The following is an 18,547-nucleotide window of genomic DNA, read 5'->3' as shown; positions in this document are numbered from 1 at the left end:
ACCAACTTCCATACAGATCCTATGAAAAATATGGCCTCTAGAGAGGTCACAAGGTTTTTCTATTATTTGACCTACTGACCTAGTTTTTGAAGGCACGTGACCCAATTTTGAAATTGACCTAGATATCATCAAGGTGAACATTCTGACCAATTGTCATAAAGATGTCATGAAATATATGGCCTCTAGAGAGGTCACAAGGTTTTTAAATTTTTTAGACCTACTGACCTAGTTTTTGACCGCAGGTGACCCAGTTTCGAACTTGACTTAGATATCATCAAGATGAACATTCAGACCAACTTTCATACAGATCCCATGAAAAATATGGCCTTTAGAGAGGTCACGAGGTTTTTCTATTATTTGACCTACTGGCCTAGTTTTTGATGGCACGTGACCCAGTTTCGAACTTGATTTAGATATCATCAAGGTGAACGGTCTGACCAATTTTAATGAAGATCTTGTGAAATATATGGCCTCTAGAGAGGTCACAAGGTTTTTCTATTTTTAGACCTACTGACCTAGTTTTTGATGGCACGTGACCAAGTTTCGCACTTGACCTAGATATCATCATGGTGAACATTCTGACCAATTTTCATGAAGATATTGTGAAATATATGGCCTCTAGAGAGGTCACAAGGTTTTTCTATTATTTGACCTACTGACCTAGTTTTTGACAGCACGTGACCCAGTTTCGAACTTGACCTAGATATCATCAAGGTGAACGTTCTGACCAATTTTCATGAAGATCTTGTGAAATATATGGCCTCTAGAGAGGTCAAAAGGTTTTTCTATTTTTAGACCTACTGACCTAGTTTTTTAAGGGATGTGACCCAGTTTCAAACTTGACCTAGATATCATCAAGATGAACATTCTGACCAACTTTCATAAAGATCCCATGAAAAATGTGACCTCTAGAGTGGTCACAAGCAAAAGTTTACGGACGCACGCACGGACGGACGGACAACGGACGACGGACACCGCGCGATCACAAAAGCTCACCTTGTCACTTTGTGACAGGTGAGCTAAAAACATTTATAGCCATTCAGGAGTATGTGTACTGTGATGACATAACTCTTTATGATGAAATATGAATTAGAAAAACAAGGATTTTTTTCTTCTGTCTTCATATTTTTTCACAGTTTTGATATTGCTTACACCATGTTCGCCTTAACTCTCTAAGGTTACTCATTCAAAGCCAGAATAAACATTTAAATTGTTGATAAATGCCCATCTTGACGTAAAAACTTTTTATCACATTATTTGATGTCATGGGAGTGAAACAAAGCCATTACATATTTTTGGTATTACACAAGCTATACTGGTGACATTGTTTTAAGTATAGGAGACAACAATCAAATTTATTTTGTATATAACATAAGCAGGGCTCGACAAATTCCTTGAAAACAACTTATCCTGCAGGAGCTGCCTAAACTTTTCACTCATCCTGCTACATTTCTTACTCATCCTGCAGTTCACTAAAAATGATTATTACAGACAGCCTCTTTCTTTAAATCTGTTTAAAACGGTACAAACTGTAATTTTGATCTAAACTATCAGGTGTCCAGCAAATGCAATCACAATGCAGTATCATAACATAGCAGGACAGAATTTTTGAGTTGCGTAAAACAAATCAACGTCCATTTTAGATCTTCTGCTATCCAGTTCCCACTCCCTTTTAATCTGATTTATCGTAATTTTGGTAAAAATCGCACTCACCGGGAGCCGATTTCTGATTGTATTTCGAGTGGACTAGTGGATGTGTCAAGCCCTGATAAGGAATGATGAAATTTGATGTTTCGGTGAAACAAACCTAACATGTGTTAAACATAATATTACATTTGTACATTTCTGTCTTTCTACTTTGAATTCATTAAACTTGTTAAATTAAAATGACCAAATGCTCAGCAGAGCCTCAGATTTTCTCAATTAATATATTTTTTTTGATAAATTCAATATGAAAAGGCACTCATGTAATATCTGTATATATCTTGCAAGAAGCAATACCGAAATCTCATAAATTCACATTTTGACATAAACGAATATTATAATCTCACCAAAGAAAAAACAACAGAACAAGAAAACTGATATCCCTTTATAAAGTACTTGTGCACGGTATAAATAACCTCTAATTTTTAGAAACACAACAAGAGCTGTCCGTAAGACAGCGCGCTCGACTTTTCTCAGTGCCTGACTCTCAATTAGAGCTTTGCCAGAAAAACATTTATAAAACTTTTAACTAAAAAAATGTAAGTTAAAAAGGGGCATAACTCCATTAAAATTCAAACCAGAGTTATGGGGATTGTTTCTCCTGGTGTACACTTTGATAGTAAATAAATAGTTTAAGTTTCAAGTCAAAAGCTTTGATAGTAACAGAGATATTTGGCTTCATCAAAAACTTAAACAAACAAGAGGACCATGATGGTCCTGAATCGCTCACCTATCCCCACATGACCCGGTGTTGAACTGAGTATGACATCGTTATTTCTATTATTTGACATACTGACCTAGTTTTTGAGCACATGTGACCTAGATATCATCAAGATAAAAAATTCTGACCATGAAGATCATTTGAAAAATATGGCCTCTAGAGAGGTCACAAGGTTTTTCTATTATTTGACCTAATGACCTAGTTTTTGAAGGCACGTGACCCACTTTTAAATTTGACCTAGATATCATCAAGGTGAACATTCTCACCAATTTTCATGAAGATCTCGTGAAAAATATGGCCTCTAGAGAGGTCACAAGGTTTTTCTATTTTTCGACCTACTGACCTAGTTTTTGACCGCACATGACCCAGTTATGAACCTGACCTAGATATCATCAAGCTAAACATTCTCACCAATTTTCATGAAGATCCATTGAAAAATATGGCCTCTAGAGAGGTCACAAGGTTTTCCTATCATTTGACCTAATGACCTAGTTTTTGAAGGCAAGTGACCCACTTTTAAATTTGACCTAGATATCATCAAGGTGAACATTCTCACCAATTTTCATGAAGATCTCGTGAAAAATATGGCCTCTAGAGAGGTCACAAGGTTTTTCTATTTTTCGACCTACTGACCTAGTTTTTGACCGCACATGACCCAGTTATGAACCTGACCTAGATATCATCAAGCTGAACATTCTCACCAATTTTCATGAAGATCCATTGAGAAATATGGCCTCTAGAGAGGTCACAAGGTTTTTCTATTTTTAGACCTACTGACCTAGTTTTTGACCCCACGTGACCCAGTTTCGAACCTGACCTAGATATCATCAAGGTGAACATTCTGACCAATATTCATGAAGATCTCATGAAAAATATGGCCTCTAGAGAGGTCACAAGGTTTTTCTATTTTTAGATCTACTGACCTAGTTTTTAACCCCACGTGACCCAGTTTCGAATATGATCTAGATATCATCAAGGTAAACATTCTGACCAATTTTCATGAAGATCCATTGAAAAATATGGCCTCTAGAGAGGTCACAAGGTTTTTCTATTTTTAGACCTACTGACCTAGTTTTTGACCGCATGTGACCCAGTTTTGAACTTGACCTAGATATCATCAAGCTGAACATTCTGACCAATTTTCATGAAGATCCATTGAGAAATATGGCCTCTAGAGAGGTCACAAGGTTTTTCTATTTTTAGACCGACTGACCTAGTTTTTGAACCTACATGACCCAGTATCGAACTTGACCTAGATATCATCAAGGTGAACATTCTGACCAACATTCATGAAGATCTCATGAAAAATATGGCCTCTAGAGAGGTCACAAGGTTTTTCTATTTTTAGATCTACTGACCTTGTTTTTACCCCCACGTGACCCAGTTTCGAACTTGACCTAGATATCATCAAGCTGAACATTCTGACCAATTTTCATGAAGATCCATTGAGAAATATGGCCTCTAGAGAGGTCACAAGGTTTTTCTATTTTTAGACCTAATGACCTAGTTTTTGACCCCACGTGACCCAGTTTCGAACTTGACCTAGATAACATCAAGGTGAACATTCTGACCAATATTCATGAAGATCTCATGAAAAACATGGCCTCTAGAGAGGTCACAAGGTTTTTCTATTTTTAGACCTACTGACCTAGTTTTTGACCCCACGTGACCCAGTTTCGAACTTGACCTAGATATCATCAAGGTGAACATTCTGACCAATTTTCATGAAGATCTTGTGAAATATATGGCCTCTAGAGAGGTCACAAGGTTTTTCTATTTTTAGACCTACTGACCTAGTTTTTGATGGCACGTGACCCAGTTTCGAACTTGACCTAGATATCATCAAGGTGAACATTCTGACCAACTTTCATAAAGATCCCATGAAAAATGTGACCTCTAGAGTGGTCACAAGCAAAAGTTTACGGACGCACGCACGCACGCACGCACGGACGACGGACGCCGCGCGATCACAAAAGCTCACCTTGTCACTTTGTGACAGGTGAGCTAAAAATTCTAAGTAAAAAAGGGGCATAACTCTACCAAAATTCAAATCAGAGTTATGGGGATTGTTTTTCCTGGTGAAGACTTTGATAGTAAACATCTACTTCAAGTTTCAGGTAAAAAGCTTTGATCATGTTGATAGTAACAGAGATATTTGACTTTATCAAAAACTTTAACCAAAAATTCTAAGTACAAAAGGGGCATAGCCCTATCAAAATTGAAATCAGAGTTATGGGGATTGTTTCTCCTGGTGTAGACTTTGATAGTAAATAACTATTTTAAGTTTCAAGTCAAAAGCTTTTATAGTAACAGAGATATTTGACTTTATCAAAAACTTTGACCAAAAATTCTAAGTATAAAAGGGGCATAACTCCACCAAATTCAAATCAAAGTTATGGGGATTGTTTCTCCTGGTGAAGACTTTGATGGTAAACAACTATTTCAGTTTCAAGTCAATAGCTTTGATAGTAACTGAGATATTTGACATTATAAAAAACTTTAACCAAAAATTCTAAGTCAAACAAGAGCACCGCCTTGCGGGTGCTGACGCTCATCTGATTTTTTTTTGTGTAATAGAAATATTGTCCTACCCATGATTTTCTAAGTCTAAAAAGGGCCATCATTCTTGCAAAAAGCAGGATAGAGTTATGTTTCTTGATGTACAGTGTCCACTTATGATGGTGAAAAACTGTTGCAAGTTTTAAAGCAATAGCTTTGATAGTTTATGAGAAAAGTTGACTTAAACATAATACTCAACCAAGAAAATGATTTTCTAAGTCCAAAAGGGCCAATAATTATTGCAAAAATCAGGATGGAGTTACGCTGCTTGCTGTACAGGGTCAGCTTATGATGGTGAACAAGTGTTGCAAGTTTCAAAGCAATAGCTTTGATAGTTTAAGAGAAAAAGTTGACCTAAACATAAAACTTAACCAAGAAATCTGATATTTTCTAAGTCCAAAAGGGGCCATAAATCTTGCAAAAAGCAGGATGGAGTTATGTTTCTTGCTGTACAGGGTCAACTTATGATGGTGAACAAGTGTTGCAAGTTTCAAAGCAATAGCTTTGATAGTTTAGGATAAAAGCTGACCTAAACATAAAACTTAACCAAGAAAACTGATTTTCTAAGTCCAAAAGGGGCAATAAATCTTGCAAAAAGCAAGATGGAGTTATGTTTCTTGCTGTACAGGGTCAGCTTATGATGGTGAACAAGTATTCCAAGTTTCAAAGCAATAGCTTTGACAGTTTGGGAGAAAAGTTGACCTAAACATAAAACTTAACCAAGAAATCTGATATTTTCTAAGTACAAAAGGGGCCATAAATCTTGCAAAAAGCAAGATGGAGTTATGTTTCTTGCTATACAGGGTCAGCTTATGATGGTGAACAAGTATTCCAAGTATCAAAGCAATAGCTTTGATAGTTTAGGAGAAAAGCTGACATAAACATAAAACTTAACCAGGCAACGCCGACGCAGATGCCGACGCCGACAACCGCTCAAGTGATGACAATAACTCATCATTTTTTTTCAAAAAATCAGATGAGCTAAAAAGGGGATAACTCCATCAAAATTCGAATCAGAGTTATGGGGATTGTTTCTCCTGGTGTAGACTTTGATAGTAAACAATATTTCAAGTTTCAAGTCAATAGCTTTGATAGTAACAGAGATATTTGACTTTATAAAAAACTTCAACCAACCACAACGCCGACGCCAACACCGGGGCGAGTGCAATAGCTCTACTTTTTCTTCGAAAAGTCGAGCTAAAAATACATGTTTCATCTGTACATTTTTTATTATGTTTTGCCTCCAATGTATGTGGTAATTCTTAAACAATTATGCTTTCACACATTATATTTCATCTTTGAAATTCTATAAACAATATGATCACTCAAACTAGTAATAAAATTTTACAAGAGAAAGTCCTGTTACCCGTCACCAGAAAAGTGCACAATAACAGATTACTGGCAATTTGCGTGCTGAGTCAATAACCAGAAGTTACATTTGGGTACGTATCACTTTAACAACTCATTCAACTGAAATGGCTTGCCTTAAGTGGTTATTAACGTTTCTAAACCTAAATAAACTGTCATGTCAATATCAGTTTACTTGTGCCAATAACCACTTATGTCACATAATTGCCATTGAAAAAGTGAAAACTGTTTTAATGCCATTGCTTTAAACATTTAGTATTATGTGCTTTTTATTCTTCTGTCAAAATCAATTTTTGCACAAACTGTAAACCATTACCTGAAGCTCACGTTTCAATTGTGCATTTATTTTATCGTGATCGGCTGCTGTCGTACGCAACATTTGTGTCAGATTCTCATTCTCCTCCACCAACTCTTTATTCTTGTTCTACAAACACAGCAAAAACAACACGTGCAGTGAGACAATGTGCACATGTAAATCACAAAAAACATTCAATAGAGAGGAACGGTTCTCAACTGAACTCCACTTAATCCAAATCACACCCCTTCCCAGAATTGCCTTTGTTCTCAAAGCTATTCAATATTGAAAAATTCCTGTGGGTCTACATTAAGTACTGACCAATATCTGTTACTTGATTTTAAGATTTTTTTAAATATTGCTTATAAAAGTCACACAATATATTGGTAGTGAATTGCCGAGTCATAATTTAATATTTATAGGTTATTAGCTATGCACGAGTTCAGTGCAGCGGAAATACTGCGCGACTTTTGGAGCACAATATTCTTCCGCTTAAGAAGGAGTGCATATTTCCCAATGCAAAGATAACCTTTTTATTACATATGTACCTACAAGTATAAATGTGATGTAAATATTATGAATATGTTCAACAGCCTGAATAAGATTGACAATACTGAACTAAATCAAAAAAATGCAACAACACACATCAAATTACGTCAGCACCCGATATGAAATTCAAGCTTCAGTGTATGGAAAAATATTGACCATTGTAACTTAATGGGGAACAGAAGTGAGTACTAAATAAAGAAGAAAAATTACAGCAAAAGGACTTATATAAATGAATCTGAAATTACCAGAGATGAAACATATCAGAGCTTTTCAACTAAAGGATTTTTTTAACGATATCACCTTTCACATATTCTGCATAAATTAAAAATAACATAAGAATGAAAACTTTTAAATTAGAGAAATCACTCAAAGCCTTTTGTCATGGCATAGTTTATGTATGGGATATTGTCCCTAAGTCAAACGAATGTGTCATTGTTAGGAAAGTTGCATCTAGATTTCTACCAGTATGTTAATTACACACCCAGTGCATTAGAGAATCTTATGGGAAGTTTTTCTTTAAGTTCAATAAGTTACTATAATGTTCCTACCAGGCAGACGTCAGTATATACATATTTCTGTAACCCCATAATGAATATCTTTTACAACATATTTATGTCCACTAATAAAAAATATCTACAGAGTGTTTGCTTTTTCTAAAATGTAGAATACAAAATGACACAATTATCTACATAGTAAATCAAACATCATCTAAAAGTGACATACTTTCAAAACCGTAATATACTGTATTTTGCATAAAATATTTAGGCAGCTATTTACAAGTCGTTTACACCAAGGATAAAGCAGTTGTTAAGATCAAGCAAGTAACTGCAGAACATAAAAATCTTGAATACATATATGCAAGTCTGACAGCCAAAAAAAATAAAATTAAGCATCAGAACAATTTTTAGATACATGCACTCTTTAAAAACAAAAGCTTGCAAATAGCCTCTTTTGATCAACAATTGACTCTTATTGAAATTGTATTACCGTATGTCTGAAATTTCTTCCTTTGCAACTGATCAGTACTTTACCTAAAGCCTTTTTAAAATATATACAATCTACTTTGTCTTTTTATCCACTTGCTTTCAGCTCTGTCAGGGTCTGTGATAATTGTTGAAAACATTTTAAATTACTTTAATATGGCACATGCTGCCAACTTCTTTGCTACATTTGACAACATAAAAAGACAAAGAGGAAAAGAAACTAAATTAAATTTCAATATCCTAACACTTGAGATAATTGTCATAGATCTGTTTTTATAAAATGAGTAAAGAAAACTCAAGTTCAGCTCTCAATTTACAGACAGCAAGCTGGTAAATAATTTAAAGCAGTAGCAGTTATATCTAGATAATGTTTCTCCCTTTGAAACACAAGCTAAATGTTAAGTGTCTCCCCTTTTATTTTCTTTAACTTTGCAGATGTTTGGACAACCTTGGATAATTTAATAAATATCAATAAACTGAAAAAGTCACACTTAGAAAAACTTACTATTCTACAAAGCAGCAGACAAAATTGTAAGTGCTCTAACAAGAGGGTTATGATGACCCTGGATCGCTCACCTGAGTAATATGAGCTACATGTTTCAAATGTCAAACTGATGATAAAATATTAAGAAAGTCAGTAGGTCACATTCATGGTCAATGAAATTCAGTTTTACAATTTGTGTGCAAAACTGTGTACGTCACCAAAATTTCAAGGCTGTATCTTAAAAAACAAGAAAGTAGGTCAGTAGGTCAAGGTCACAGTCAAGTGACATCATATTACTTGGGGTCATCAGGTAATTATAATTAAACAGTCTTGGAAATAGGATCAGATGATTTTTGAAGTATTTTTCCTATATAACTCACATAATAACTAAGTGACCCCAGGGCGGGGCCTCTTTTAACCCCAGGGGCATAATTTGAACAATTTTGGTAGAGGACTACTAGACAATGCAGAATACCAAATATCAAAAGCCTAGGTGGTATGGTTTCAGACATGAAGATTTTTGAAGCTTTTTCTTATACAAGTCTATATAAAACTTGGGACCCTTAGGACAGGGCCTCTTTTCACCCAAGGGGTACAATTTGAACAATTTTGTTTGAGGACCATAAGACAATGCTACAAACCAAATATCAAAGGTCTAAGTGTTGTGGTTTCAGAACAGAAGATTTTTAAACTTTTTTTCCTATATAAGTCTATGTAAAACTTGGGACCCCCGGGGCGGGGCCACATTTGACCCTAGGGGGATAATTTGAATAATCTTGGTAGAGGACCACTAGATGATGCTACATACCAAATATCAAAGCCCTAGGCCATGTGCTTTTGTACAAGAAGATTTTCAAAGTTTTTCCTATGAAAGTCTATATAAACCATGTGACCCCCGGGCGGGGCCATATTTGACCCTAGGGGGATAATTTGAATAATTTTGGTAGAGGACCACTAGATGATGCTACACACTAAATATCAAAGCCCTAGGCCATGTGGTTTTGTACAAGAAGATTTTCAAAGTTTTCCCTATATAAGTCTATATAAACCACAGGACCCCCGGGGCGGGACCATATTTGACCCTAGGAAGATAATTTTAACAACTTTGGTAGAGGACCACTAGATGATGCTACACACCAGATATCAAAGCCCTAGGCCCTGAGGTTTTGGACAAGAAGATTTTTAAAGTTTTTCCTTTCAGTTGCCATGGCAACCAGAGTTCTGCAAGGAATTCAATTCTTTGAACGATTTTGAAAGGGGGCCACCCAAGGATCATTCCTGTGAAGTTTGGTGTAATTCTGCCCAGTGGTTTTCAAGAAGATTTTTTTAGAAATTATTGGCGCCCGACGCACTACGCACGGTGGACATCAAGCAGTCACAATAGCTCACTTTGTCACTTTGTGACAGGTGAGCTAAAAAGGCATACATACACTTAATAGCTGGCATTTTTACTCTTTACAGAAGTAACAAACTATTAAATGTTGTAGAACAAAACAGGAATCTTTAACCCAGATTTTCTTGAAGAACCTTGTCAATACTAAACCAAAATCAAGGATAAATTGTGTGTTCTAGAACTATTACAGTGCAAAAAAGACTGAGAAAATTTTCATTCCGCCATAATGATTCCTTTTTTTCGCATTATGTCACTATTTAGTGCTTGTACACCTAAAACTATACTGCATTAAAACAGTAAGCAAAATAAAAACTTCAGTGTTACCAACCTACCGTTACCCTTTTTACAAAGTAAGGTAACAAAGGGGAAACACACACTTGTTCACATCATTTTAGATTTCACAACATGCTATAAGTATATGCTCATCTGTTTAGCTATGTTATTCACATTTTTCTTATTCTTCTTTCATTCATTAACAAATATAGCTTCTCTTACCAAACAATCGGTCACTTGGTCAGCAGATTTGAGCTTATCAGTTAAAAATATTTCCTAAAATATTCATAAAGGGATGTTTTTTTACAAACTAAAATATCTATTTCAAACAAGAGTTTAATCTGCTGTTGGTTACCACATAATTTACATATCACTGACCGAAGTAATTCTAAATGAGCATCTACAACAAATACAAAATGTCTGAAACACCAATATCAACCAAGAAATCAAGTACATGTACTCTTCAACTATATATGAGCCGTGCCATGAGAAAACCAACATAGTGGGTTTGCGACCAGCATGGATCCATGCTGTTCGCTAACAGTTTCTCCATATATAGGCTTTAAAAGCGAACAGCATGGAGCCTGACCAGACTGCGCGGATGCGCAGGCTGGTCTGGATCCATGCTGGTCGCAAACCCACTTTGTTGGTTTTCTCACGGCACGGCTCATATATGCTTCCTTAACCTTATCAAATTTGTACATGTGCAAAAACATACATTCTTAAGTGTAACATCTTACTCTGGAATAAAACCTTTTAGAGAAATGTCCCTGTAAACAGTATTTCATAAAAGACATGATTAGAATATCAGTTGCTTTGCTGGTGAAATAAAATTAAGACTTTTTGTAAATAACTGATCAAAACCACACTAAGTCTAGCAAATCTTATTTCCACAAAATTGTCCTTAAAATTCCATAATGCTGACTAAGCTGAGGGTAAGGAATCAGTTTAATTTTACTGCATCTGATTGGTTGATATTTACACAGTTTTAAAATTAACCAATATGGTTGCATTCTGAAACTTCTTCTTCTTCTTCTTGGCGTTCACCAATTTTGAAACTGGTCTCCAGCATCTGATAGGTCGATATTAAGCACAGTTTTAAAACTGACCAATAATATGGTTGCATTCTGAAACTGGTCTTCAAACTCATGTTTTATAACCATGAACCCTGATATCACAACAATAAAGTCTTCAATAAATATATAGCACCGAACTCTCACCAATAAATTAACTATAAAACATGCACTGCCTGCTTAAAATATCCTTGGTAAATAAAAACAGAAATATATAGAAAAACATTAACTAAGTTCCTCTAAAAAGATTTCAACACAAAACAAAATGATGGACCAGCTGTGAACTCATGACCTACCTGTTGTTTGTCTATGATTGTTTGCGTCTGCTCCATCTGTTTGATTAAATCTTCATACTGCTCTCGCAATCGCGTTACCTCGGTAACCAGAACCTGACGATCGTTCTCCGCACTGTTGTAATTCAACAATAAATTATCTGAAAATAAAAAGTAATTATTTTACAAAATTATCAGCAATGAACAAATAAATGATTAAAATTTAAAATATCAATTTACCCAGGTTACACAGTTTAGACTACAAGACTGTCATCAATAGCCAAACGTTTATTTTTCCTCGCTTACACTACATTGACCTTCCTACAGCTCTGAACAAATTTTTGTAACTGTTTAGCAAACTGTGCTTTTAACTCATTTTAATTATAAATTAGTCTGGAAAATTACAGACATAGTTTTATCGTCAATTTGTTCTTCTTCTGTCATTTGTATCAGTCAAAACTGGCAACAATCTGTAATGTCAAAGGAAATCTACCAACTAAAAGGCTGTAACAATTTTTTCAGTTGTTTTCTTTTTTTTTTCTTCGCAATACAATGTACTTGGTATATGGTTAAATCATTCAATTTTTGTTAGCACTGAATTTCAATGTTTCAACTTAGAGGACTGGGACTGAAATTTATTTGAAACGATGAAACCAAGAAGCCCATAAAAATATAAGTCCAAGAGTTATACTGATTTCCTAGGTATTTTAGCCACAAGAACATTCATAAAGTACAAACCTTTTTCCTCACACAGCATGCTATAGCTGCTTTCGGCAGTCTGTTTTTTCCTGATCTCGTCTCTCAGCTTTTCTCTCAACATCTCTGTCTCTGCCTTCATCTGGGCATACTCTGTGGTCATGTTCTTCACCTAGAACAGGTAATTAAATCAACTCATTATACTGGACTTCAAGAAATTGCTCAGGTATTTTGAAAAACATGCCATCATGCCATTATGTGTGTTCTTCTTACCATCTGTAGTCCTGTAATACACCATTTGATGAGAAAAGTACCAGTACCAGTACCTTCTTAATATACAAGCATTTTTCAGACCAACATTTAATAAAGCTTTTGAGAAGTAAATTATGATATACATGTATACTAACACAGTTGGTAGTTGAACACAGTTGGTAGTTGTCCTCTCTAAAGACTTATGGTAAAAAAAAAAGGCTGTTATTAAATTAATTTATTCATTATTTAAATTATGTCTGGAATCTAAAATAAACAAAGTGCTTCCTACTTCCAAAATAAACCAAGCTTGCTTGCAAATAGAAATTCTTTCCAGCTGAAAGATCATACCATTTTTAAGTTAGATAAATAAATATAAAATTTACCCCTGATCTTTCAATTTCAACAACACTCTCCATTTCCCTAACTCTGGTCAGAAGTGTGTTGTGTGATTCCTCCAAGCTGGCACGCAGGCTCTGCTCCCTGGCCACCTCCTCCTTCAAGTCTGATATTCGTTTCTGTAACTTCTGCTGGGACATGTTCAAGCCCTCTGCTGTCATGGCAACCTCCATCTGAGCAAGTAGTGAAATGTTTTAGAACATTTTGTTCCTTTATGAATCTATTTAGTTTCAACAGGTTGAAAAGTCTTTGGAATAATTTCTTCCGCTGACAACATAGTGTTAAGGATATACCCTTACTTTTCACAATAATTCTGCATGAATAGAATTTTGAAGCACGGATTTTATCAAAAACACAATTGTTTATACTGGTTCTCTCGGAGGTGCCCGCTATTAAATAATGCACAGAGGAGCAACTGGGGTCTTCCTCCGCCATGGAAAGTCGCCATATGACCTATAATTTGTGTCAGTGCGACATTAAGCCAAACAAAACAAACAATTGTTTATACAAATTCTTACAGAAAACAGAATTTGTTATTTCATATAAGTTTAAGCTGCCTTGCCTATGAATGGAAACTAACGGAAATCATAACAGAGGTTTTCAGAACAATCATAAGTAAAAAGAATATACAGTTTATTGATTGCATTTTGGATCTATAACCGACACACAGCAATGCAACATGACTAAAATAAAAATTTGAAAGTTTAGGCAAGTATTATACCCTTGTTTCTGCAGCCTGTCCGAGAGCTTTTTGTAACTCCCTTATCTCTTCCCTGGCCTTTTCCTTGCTATCCAGCTCCGAGTTCAATTCTTCTCTATAATATTCTACCTGTCTAGTCAGTTTTCCTGCAATTTAACGAATAACAAAAACATAAAATAGTACCATTTTTGTTAGTATCATTGATATTTGTGACATCAATCTATTCGAAAAACCCCCAAAAAAACCCAAGAGGGCTACAATGGCCCTATATCGCTCACCTGAGTCTATTTGAACTATGTGCCACCCCACCCCAGGGAAGGGCCATTTTTAATCCCAGGGGATAATTTGAACAATCTTGGTAAAAGACTATTATATATGTGATGCTACATACTAAAATATTAAAGCCCTAGGCCATGTGGTTTTGTACACGAGGATTTTCAAAGTTTCGCTCTATTTATAAGTATATATAAACCATGTGACCCCCAGGGCTGGGCCGTATTTGACCCAAAGGGGATAATTTGAACAAACCTGATAGAGGACCATTAGGTGATGCTATATACAAAATATCAAAGCAATAGGCCCTGTGGTATTGGACAAGAAGAGTTTCAAAGTTTTTCCTATGTAAGTCTATGTAAACCATTTGACCCAAAGGGCAGGGCCATATTTGATTCTAGGGAGATAATTTGAACAATCTTGGTAGAGAACCACTAGATGACACTACATACTAAATATCAAAGCTCTAGGCCCAGTAGTTTTGGACAGGAAGATTTTTTAAAATTTTTCCTTTCAGTTGCCATGGCAACCAGAGTTCTGTATTAAATACAATTTTTTTAAAAAATTTTCAGAAGACTATCCAAAGAACATCCCTGTGAAGTTTCATCTAAATTGGCCTAGTGGTTTAAGAGAAAATGTTGTTTACAGGAAACTTTGGACAGACAGACAATGGACGGACGCCCGACGGTGAGCGATCACAATAGCTCATCCTGAGCCGTTTTTCAACAATATTTCAGTCATGTAATGGCGGGCAGTTAACCTAGCCAGTGTTCCTGGATTCTGTACCAGTACAAACCTGTTCTCCACAAGAAACTGCCAACTTCCCCACATGAATCAGAGGTGGAAGACTAATGATTTCAGACATAATGTCGTTTATCAAATAGTCACGGAGAACATACGCCCCGCCAGAGGATCGAACTCACGACCCCAAGATCCTTAGACCAATGCTCTACCTACTGAGCTAACCTGGCGGGTTATTTATGTTACAGTTTTATCAAAACATAAAGTGCAGTAACTCAATCGAATTCTCTGTTGAGTGGTATTACAAGTGTAAAATGATCTCAGAGATAATACTACCATAAAAAAAAAACACCATAAAAAGTAGCATACCAAAAAAACTTTTTTTTTCCAAATATAACAGACAAAACAGTGTTGCTCAATGCTCATCTACATTATTGTACCCTAATATGTGATGCCCTCTTCAAGAAACATACCATGATACATACCTATTTCTTGTTCATAGGCCTCTCTTGCAAACTGGAACTTTTCTTTCATTTCAAGGTCACTTTTCTGCTTGAAGTTCTTATCTCCATGTAAATTCACCATGTTTAATTTCAAACTTTGTAGAACACTTTCATTTTTACACACTCTTGAAACTAGGTTTTCATAGTTGTTTTTAAACATTTCGAAATTTGTCTGGTTCACCTGGCCCCGAAAAGGGGAAACAGTTTCATATGAACCACTTTTTCCTTCAAGAGGTGTATCAAACCCCATACTTCCTAAATGATCAATGAGTAGACGGGTATCACTTTCAGCAGCTTTCAGTCGCGATTCTAACATCTCATAACTCTGTTTCTGTGGCAAAGGATCCACAGTCAATGGCGGAATTACTGCCCTAGCTGACATATTTTCCAACTTTTCCTTTCTATTCCTTACACCAGATTTTACGCATTATTTACAAACTATTTGCAACACGTTTTCAAGTGCACTGAGGAACGACAATCTTTTATCTGTCTATTTCGCTACAATTACCAGGAGAATATGAAGAACTCTATTCAAACACAAGCTGATAAAAGTTAACTTCTTCAATGTGAAATATCTACTCCTCTCTCTTCACTGAAAGTTCTACTTCACAAAATAATTTTGCCTACATCTTCAAACTGAGATTCGGTAGTGCTTTACAAACACCGAAATACTTGAATTTTGATCTTGCCTGTAAATCAATACATATCTTATCATTTACAAGGTTTCCACCTAATCCTCTTCAACATGTGTTCAAACTAAAAATCCTCAGTGTAATACCAATTATGCCATAAATTCGCATAAAACAGACATAAATTCACATAATATCTTGCTACCCACGGACAGCACTTAGTGGAAATTTCTCGTTATTTTACAATTTCCTCTCCAGTTTGACATATTAAGTACACTGTATCAGTCTGTATACAATTCCATTCATGTTCAGTCAGGTTGACAAAAATGTTACCAAAATTCCTTCTGTTCTGTATTTTGTTACTATCCTTGTACCTATGATAGAGATTTCATTGTCGGGTATTGATTGTTGACAATATCGATGAACTGGCTGAATTCGAGATTATATTCTGAAAAAGATTAAAAGATATTGATACAAAGAATTTTGACATTAAATTACAATGCTGTGACATTACATTACAGAGTTTAGATGTCCGACATCTGATCTCATGAAATTCAATGTGAACCAATCAAAAATTTAAATGCATCCACAGAATGGCAAAAATAATTTTCATTCAAAAAGCATCACATTAAACAAACTGAATGTGTATTATAATCATTAAAAAAAATCTGAAAAGTTGGGACTTTTATTTAACTTAAATTTCAATTAGATTTCAATAGCATTAACTTTGAAACTCACAACTGAAATGTTAGTAGTGAAAATTGAAAAAACGGAAGAAATATAAGTGGTATTCCCTGTTTTAAGTACCGTAAATTTAACTAAATCATAGTCATGTAACCCATATGGGCAATTCCTGAGAATTTCATCCACAGAACTAAGTTATAATTTTAGCTGTATAACAGTGCAGCTGCTAGATACAGAAAGTGCGTCAATTTCAGAAGCTTCCCTGATTCTTTAGTGTGCCTGATACAAAACACCCTTACAAAGTTCTCTAACATAAATCCAAATGTCAGAATTTTATCTTGGGGGGGAGCAGGGGCTTGAACTAATTCCTCCTGATTTCATAGCCAGACAGTACTACAACTGGCTAAAACTTTGGTCCTCACTCAATAAAAAATATATTAAACCTTATCCTGCTACATTTCTATAATAGACTTGTCCATCTTTCAATTTGGACAGTATCATTAACTGTTTAAAGTGGTGCTTACCTAAACGATACTGACTTAATAGTGAACAGTGTAGATCATGATCAGACTGCATGGATGTGCAGGCTGATCATGATCTACACTGGTAGCAAAGGCAGAATCATTCGTGTTTAGCATTATAAGGGTTAAATGTTTTTAGGAGTTCACTACAAATTCTGTATACGAGATGAGCAAAATATTTACAAAAAACAGAATTTCTACAAACTTTGGTATTGAAGGACAATCATCTAAGAAACAAAGATATGCAGTCAGTCATAGGTCACCATGCAGTACTGAAAGAGTTATCTGCCTTAAAAACAGCATTTAGTAGTAAGCGTGTTAAATTACTACAAAATCCAAACCCTTCAAGATTTAAGGCACCAATTTTAAACAAATTATAATTTATTTGGCATATTCAAATGAATTACTTTAATTCAACCATTAATTATTTGCGAAAGTCTGCTTCAATTACTGAAAAATAAGCTACAAAGTTGGGAATAATAAAGTCGAAAGTTTATGCTTTTGTTAGGTTTTGTATCATGTAGTAACTAATGCTTTGACAGCATATTTTGAGATTTTTTTTTATCTAAACTTCTTACAACTATGCAGTGACCAGGAGGAGAAAACTGTAACGACTAAATCAAATGATAAAATTGGGTGAAAATAAATATATAACAGTACAGGAGAAAATTACTTAAAAGCACATTCTTTTGTGTTTTTAAATGGATTATATTATTTTAGGAATGAATTTTCTTTAAAATATGTAAAAAAGTTAAGATCATTTTTTGGCAAGAATGTGGTGGGAGGGAATTGTTTTTGGAGTGGGGAGTCATGCTGAATTTTAGCCCTTAAAATGCTGTCATGGTATGATTTATTTTAGCAAAAAAATAAGTGGTACAAGATGTTTCATAGGATCCAGAACTGATTGCCTGGCATATCTAAAGCCCAAGTATCTGTCGGTTGCATCAATAACAATTGATACTAACTTCATTCAGACCGAGTCTACCTACCATTTATTCAATCTTGAGACTAATCACAATCGAAAACTGCTGCAGACAGTGCAATTTCAGGAAAACTGTTTTAAGATGAAAGATTATATACATGTATTATCATAGCAAATAAATATGACAGAATTTCAGAAAAAAATGCAGGGAGGAAAAGGTACAATTCTTTGTAGCTAAGCAATAAATTCAACATGGTGAATGGACGTATGCTTATTTCACACAGTAGTCATACCTTCTTCTTAAAGTGAATGTCAGTGCCAAGAGATTTGAATATCTATCAATATATAGTCGGTCAAATAAGGATGAGACCAGCAAAATTTGTCCGAGTTGTCAGCTTCAAATTAACCATTGAGATTTTGGGACATTACAATATGTACCTGATAACTCAACTGCCGTATGTGTTGTAGCAATAGTAAATGGTACATTTGTATACAACATGTATGCAACAACAAAAAATATGCTTTGATAAACACATGTCAATCAATTTTCTAAAGG

At 35.1% G+C, this 18,547-nt stretch overlaps 1 protein-coding gene across 10 annotated transcripts in view; it reads right to left on the bottom strand.

Annotated features, from left to right (window-relative positions):
* Positions 1–18,547, bottom strand: part of LOC123526554 (coiled-coil domain-containing protein 150-like) — a 60,747-nt gene that overhangs the window by 32,329 nt on the left and 9,871 nt on the right. For 7 of the 10 annotated variants that reach the window (XM_045305753.2, XM_053523042.1, XM_053523041.1 and 4 more), the window contains exons 2-8: positions 15,218–16,312; positions 13,740–13,864; positions 13,006–13,191; positions 12,413–12,542; positions 11,699–11,835; positions 10,552–10,605; positions 6,669–6,776 (exon numbers count right to left, since the gene is read on the bottom strand). In XM_045305753.2, coding sequence (XP_045161688.2) covers positions 6,669–6,776; positions 10,552–10,605; positions 11,699–11,835; positions 12,413–12,542; positions 13,006–13,191; positions 13,740–13,864; positions 15,218–15,617 — 1,140 coding nt within the window. In that variant the 5' untranslated portion in view covers positions 15,618–16,312. Of the gene's footprint in view, positions 1–6,668; positions 6,777–10,551; positions 10,606–11,069; positions 11,100–11,698; positions 11,836–12,412; positions 12,543–13,005; positions 13,192–13,739; positions 13,865–15,217; positions 16,313–18,547 lie in introns of all 10 variants that reach the window. The other 3 variants (XM_053523045.1, XM_053523047.1, XM_053523043.1) reach the window with 2 other exon arrangements.

This window comes from Mercenaria mercenaria, chromosome 14, assembly GCF_021730395.1.
Source record: "Mercenaria mercenaria strain notata chromosome 14, MADL_Memer_1, whole genome shotgun sequence".
Lineage (NCBI taxonomy): Eukaryota > Metazoa > Mollusca > Bivalvia > Venerida > Veneridae > Mercenaria > Mercenaria mercenaria.
Note: the sequence above shows the minus strand (reverse complement) of the source record. Positions and strands in the feature narration are given on the sequence as shown.